This window comes from Condylura cristata, unplaced genomic scaffold, assembly GCF_000260355.1.
Source record: "Condylura cristata isolate star-nosed mole 26May11 unplaced genomic scaffold, ConCri1.0 scaffold00009, whole genome shotgun sequence".
Lineage (NCBI taxonomy): Eukaryota > Metazoa > Chordata > Mammalia > Eulipotyphla > Talpidae > Condylura > Condylura cristata.
Window position 1 is genome coordinate 5,311,112 of NW_004567110.1, and position 5,491 is coordinate 5,316,602.

General features: G+C 62.5%; 1 protein-coding gene across 1 annotated transcript in view; it reads left to right on the plus strand.

The window, feature by feature from the left end:
* The window catches only part of ST3GAL1 (ST3 beta-galactoside alpha-2,3-sialyltransferase 1), a 69,453-nt gene extending 67,589 nt beyond the window's left edge, over positions 1-1,864 (plus strand). Inside the window, exons 8-9 of the mRNA XM_012723012.1 lie at positions 517-636; positions 765-1,864. Coding sequence (XP_012578466.1) covers positions 517-636; positions 765-938 — 294 coding nt within the window. The 3' untranslated portion in view covers positions 939-1,864. The remainder of the gene's footprint in view (positions 1-516; positions 637-764) is intronic.
* Positions 1,865-5,491: the final 3,627 nt, after the last annotated feature.

Sequence of the window (5,491 nt, forward strand, 5' to 3'; positions counted from 1 at the left end):
GTGCTTTAACCCGCTGCGCCACCAGGGAGGGCCCTGACTGGCCTTTTGTCCTGTTTCTTTCTGTCCCCATAGAAGTGAACACCCCACGTTTGTCTTTCCCCTTCTGACTTACCTTGCTTTGCATCCATGTTGGCACAGAGGCAGGATGCCACCTTTACTTTACACAGCTGAATAGTATTCCACCTTGCCCACACGCCGGTCTGGCTGCTGTGACTGGCTCTGTGGTGAACACGGGGAGGCAGGTGTCCCTTGCCATCTGTGGCATCTGGGGGCCGAGACCAAGGAGGGGGTTGCTGGACCACTTCGCGGGAGCCTCCTTGCCCAGGGCTCTCACCTCTCTCCGCCTCACTTATCTTCTGGCATCTCTGTCTCTCCACGGTTAGGTCTCTGTCTCCCCGCCAGAGCCAGTGCAGGGCTGCGTGTCTGGGTCACAGCCGTGCCCCAAGGCCACAGGGGCGTGGTCCCCACCCACCGGCGTGGGCTGTGCCCCCCACCTCACAGGCTCTCCTCCTGCAGATCCTGATATACCACCCGGCCTTCATCAAGTACGTCTTCGACAGCTGGCTGCAGGGCCATGGCCGGTACCCGTCCACGGGCCTCCTGTCCATCGTCTTCTCGCTGCACATCTGTGACGAGGTAGGTGCCTCCCTGCGCCCGCCCCCCCTCCCCCAGGGGACGGGGCCCGCAGAGCAGCCTTGCTGCGGGATCCCATCTGGGGGGAGCCCCCCCGCCGGCAGCTGGTCCTCACCTGCGCTCTCCCCCAGGTGGACTTGTATGGCTTCGGGGCCGACAGCAAAGGGAATTGGCACCACTACTGGGAGTACAACCCTTCAGCTGGGGCTTTTCGAAAAACCGGGGTGCACGACGGAGACTTTGAGCACAACGTGACGGCCACCTTGGCCTCCATCCACAAAATCCGCATATTCAAGGGCAGATGATGCCACGAGTCTCCGGGACTGGTACCCCAGAGCACGCCTCTTCACCACCAGCCTCAGCTGCTCGCTGGAAGCCTCGTTCTGGGAGCTTCGGGGGTCCGTCTCGGGGTGTGTCCGGGGGCCCCCACGGCCTCTTGTGTCCCAACGTTAGGCTGTGTCCATCCAGCCAGGCCCAGGGGCCTGCCAGGGCCTGCGGGGCCAGTCTCAGAGCTGGTCTGGGTGGGGAGGTCGCTCCGCTGCGGCCCCAGGACTGGGGGAAGGTGGGGAGACGCAGCGGCCTGGTCTTCAAACAGCGCTTCACTTCGGCCTCGGGCACTTAGTCGGGCAGGTGCTGAAGACCCGGAGCGCCAGGGGAAGGCCGGTCTCCAGGGAAGACCGGGCGTCTCCCCTGCTGCGGAGGGCCGACTCAGACCGGGCCCTCGGAACCTTTCTGAGCGAGGGTCCTCCAGGACAGAGTCACGTGGGCAATGGGCACGAGGCACCTTGGGTCTCCGCAGGACACCCGACCTCCCTCCCACGCGCTGCAGGAACCCCGTCTCCCCTTCTTCCCCACTTTGCCTGTGGTAACCAGGAGCATCTCCCCACCCAGAGGTCGGCACAGACACCGGCCGAGGGCCTCCGAAACCGTGGCCTGTTCTTCCCCAGCGGGCCCTGAACCGTCGCTCCCGGGCATGATAACCCCAGAAAGCAGCCGGACGACGCTGTGTGCCCTGAGCTCGGGGAGCAGAGAGGCCTCAGTCCCCACTCGGAAGGGGCCTGCCCTGCCCCGCGGCCGGGCTCCTCAGCCTACTCTCAGCCGGACACAGCCTGACTGACGCTCCGCACCACCCAGGACACCACCGGGAGCGTCCGCCCCAACTTCACAGGCGGTGGGGTCCGAGGCCCCGGCCTGCCAGCCACACAGCGGTGCCAACCCCCCTCCCCCCCACACACACGTCTCCACACACACACACACACACACACACACACGTCTCCACACACACATGCACACACGTCTCTAGAGGGGTCGAGCTCCAGGCCCAGCGCCTGCTAGCCCCTGGCTGGTGTCCGGGTGGTGAGGCCATCGAAGGGCATGGCCAGCAGAGCAGAAGTCACCCCCACTCTCTTGTTCCCCTGCTTTTCTTTCTTCCTCCTCAACCTTCTTGATTATTTATTGATTTTTTTTTAATTCAACTGACATCGAGTTCACTTTGGGTCTCAGTGCTGGTCCTGGTATTTTCACTGAAGCTTCCTCTGGCTTCACCGGAAGCTGGGGAGTGGGGAGCTTCTAACAAGCTTCACAGAACCCCTCCGACTGGGCTTTTGGGTTGCTGTGGGCTTCAGGCTCACTGACGGGCACAGGCGGAGTGTCCTGTTGGTGGGTTTATGGAACGTGCTCTACCTCCTTCCCTCCCAGCTCGCTTCCTTCTTCCTCATGATGGCCTTGGCTTTTGTTTCAGGTGAGGAATCTCAAAAACTCAGGGGCACCATCTTGGGGCTGGGTGGGGAGCAGAGTCGCAAGCATAGGGCGAGAGATTGTGGGCTCCAGTTCATGCCATTTAATCAGAAAAGCCACTTTTCCCATGGAGGGCATTCCTGAAGAGGCCACCGCTCCTTGGGGGGCTGGGGGGTGGCATGCCAGTTTCAGTTTCCTCTGCTCCCCACTTCACCCCTCATCCAGTGGGGAAGGGGGTCGGGGAACTCAGCAACCACAGAAATTGTATCCTGTTTGTGTTTTGCCCCTGAGTTTGTGCAAATGAGCATTTTTCCTGGGGAGAGGTCCTATAGCTTTTATTAGATTCTCAGAAAGTGTTTAAAAAGAAAACAACTTGTTCCAGCTTTAAAACATCCCCCAGAACTGAAGAGCATCTCGCTTGCTAAAGTCGCCCTGCGGTCTCAGGCCCACATAAGCCCTCAGCCCGCTCTCGGCGCTTGGACTCACCAGGAGCCCAGCGCGGGTCTCCTAGCTGGCCCTGAGCCCCAGGAACAGGCAGGGCGGGGGCTTTGGGCTCCTGAGCTCCCCATGTCTGCCAGCTGAGTCTTCGGGGGCTCCCCAGTGTGAGCATCCGCCTCTGGACGTGGCAGGGCCCACAGCCCCGGGGCGAGCTTCACAGCTGGCCAAGCTGTCCCGCCCCTCTGGCTTGGCTGTTCCGGCAGGGACAGGCCTTTCCTCCCTGGGGCCCCTCTCCCCCTGCAAGGTGAAACAGCCAGACCCAGACTGGGAACTGATCGAGACATAGATTGGAAGTGAAAACAGGACGCTGGGGGTTCCTGCGCAGACCTGGCACCCGGGGGCATTCCTAGCAAGCCCCTCCTGCACCCCCCTCCCAGCCCCGTCGCAGGACCTCTCTTCCGCCCCGCCTGGCGGGGCACCCCCCGCACCCCCTTCTTCGCACCCCTGGCCTCCTCTTCTTGGGGACCCAGCTGCCTCCACCCTGCTTCCGCGGAGGAGACGGCACGTCGCTTCCGCACAGCGCCTGCGGCTTCCCCGTGTCTCGTCAGTTGGCAGTTAGCAGCAGGCGCTTCACCGAATGGAAGTGGGTCACGGCCGTTAAGACGAGAAGTTTCGGTGGGATTGAACAGTGGGGCCCTTCCCTGGGCCAGGGTGGCTGAGACTCAGGCGGGGTTTCCCATGGCGCATCTGGCAGGCTGTGGGCAGAGAACGAGAACCAGTGTGGGGAGGCAAGCCCATGTACCCCACCTCGATGAGCTCCTTGACTCCTGCAGCCTAGAGCAGGGCTCGGTCCACTTTGTGGGCAGAGGTTGCCTGGAGACCCGTGGAAGGGGGGAGGGAGAGGAGGCAGCCAGAGCAAGTGTTCAGATGCCCTTTGAGACTGGGACTCCGCTCGGGTCACTGTCCAGCAGACCCAAGAGAGAAGCCAGATACAAAGAAGTCAGACCTCAAAGGGGAGGCCAGACTAGAAGGTGGGGAGGTGCTGGCGACCTGGGCGACTGTGGGGCGAGACCTGGGGCAGCCCCCGTGGCCCATGCTCCTTCCCGGACACAACTCGGCCTCTGGGCAGAAGGCAGGGTGGAGCTCCAGATTCCGTGGCCACTGTGCAAAGCAGCTGAGTCCAGAGGAAGGGGAGGGACGTCTCATCACGTGGCCATGATGGGAAATGCTGGCCCCAGGGAGCTCCCAGCCCTGAGAGGCCACTGTCGTGCCACAGAGGGTGGACCCTGTCTAGGGCCATCATGAAGCAGCAGCTGACCCAGCATTCTCGTTGTGTCCCTGGTGGGCATCTGCTTGGTCTCAAACATGGCCACAGGCAGGATGCCTCCCTCTGTGGCCTGGGCTACGTGTCAGGGGACAGTCAGCTCTCCTCTTGAAGCCACAGTCCTCCGAGCCCTTGAGGCCACTAAAAAAGATGGGCCGTGGGGGGGGGGGGACCAGCAGAGCGACCCTCAGGGCGGTGGGCATCAGGCATTTCATCCACGCTTCTGACCAAAAAGGTGTTTCCCACAAGCGGCAAGCCGGCTGTCGGCCGCCCCCTTGGGCCGGCCCATCAGGGCTCTGGACTCCTGCTGAACGTGACTTCCCAGGTGGGCAGGGCTTGGCCAACCCCCAGCGGCCATGCTGTGACCCCCTCCCCAGGAAGGACCAGGGGCCTGTCGCTCCAGCCCTCACAGAGCCCACGTCAAGCCAAAGCTCCCAGCACTCCCCAGCTAGCCCTGCCTGTTCGGCTTCCCTACCCTGCTCTTCGGGTGTGTTCCCTGGGATGCGATTGAATGGAGTTTGCAAGTGTTTACCCGCCCGGCCTCTGCTCTGTTTTATTTATTGTTGATCATTGCCAATGAGCCCAATCAAGTGAATTAAAAAAGCTATTTTATCATTCGCACATTCGTCCTTATCTACAAGAGCCCTGTCTGGAGGCTGCCCCCACCGTGTCCACTCAGGAGAGCTCTTCCATCCTAATACCTGCGAGGCTGCGGTCCTGGAGGTCTCCGGGGCTGTGTCCACTGCAAAGGCACAGGGGCTGGGGGCCCTGAGATGCGGGGTGCTTCCCTGCTGGTGCAGCAGCTGCTGGCCTAGTGACCACCCGAGCCCCCACCCCGAGCCCTGTGCCAGCAGCGTCGCTGACCAGAGAGGGGCGAGGCCAGGAACAAGAGCATCTCGGGAGCCTGGGAGCTGCACTGGCTTCTCCGGCTTTGCTGGAGAGGCTGACCAGAGGCTAATGCAGGCGATGGGAGTCCACCCCCTGCCATGACGGGTGGGTGGGGCGCAGCCCCAGGGTGGCATGGAGCCATGCCCAGCTTCGGGACTTGGAGCCATGGGCCCAGGGTTGGGACTCTGAACTGGACACGAGGCATCCCCAGTATGGGGGGGGGGTCTTTTACGTTTGCACCCCTCTGGAGGTGTGACCCGGGACTCCCCACGGCCGTGAACGGTTTGAGGAAACCCCAGCATTAAAGCCAGCGCAGAATTAAAGCTGGTTGCCACACCTTGCTCCCCAGGCCCGGTCGCCTGGCCGGGCGGTGGCTCCCAAGAAGGCTTCTCCTGAGCTCAGGAGCAGTGTCTGGAGACCTGGCTGCCCCAGGGCAGGACTGCAGAGCTCAGCCGGTGCCACTGGGTTCCT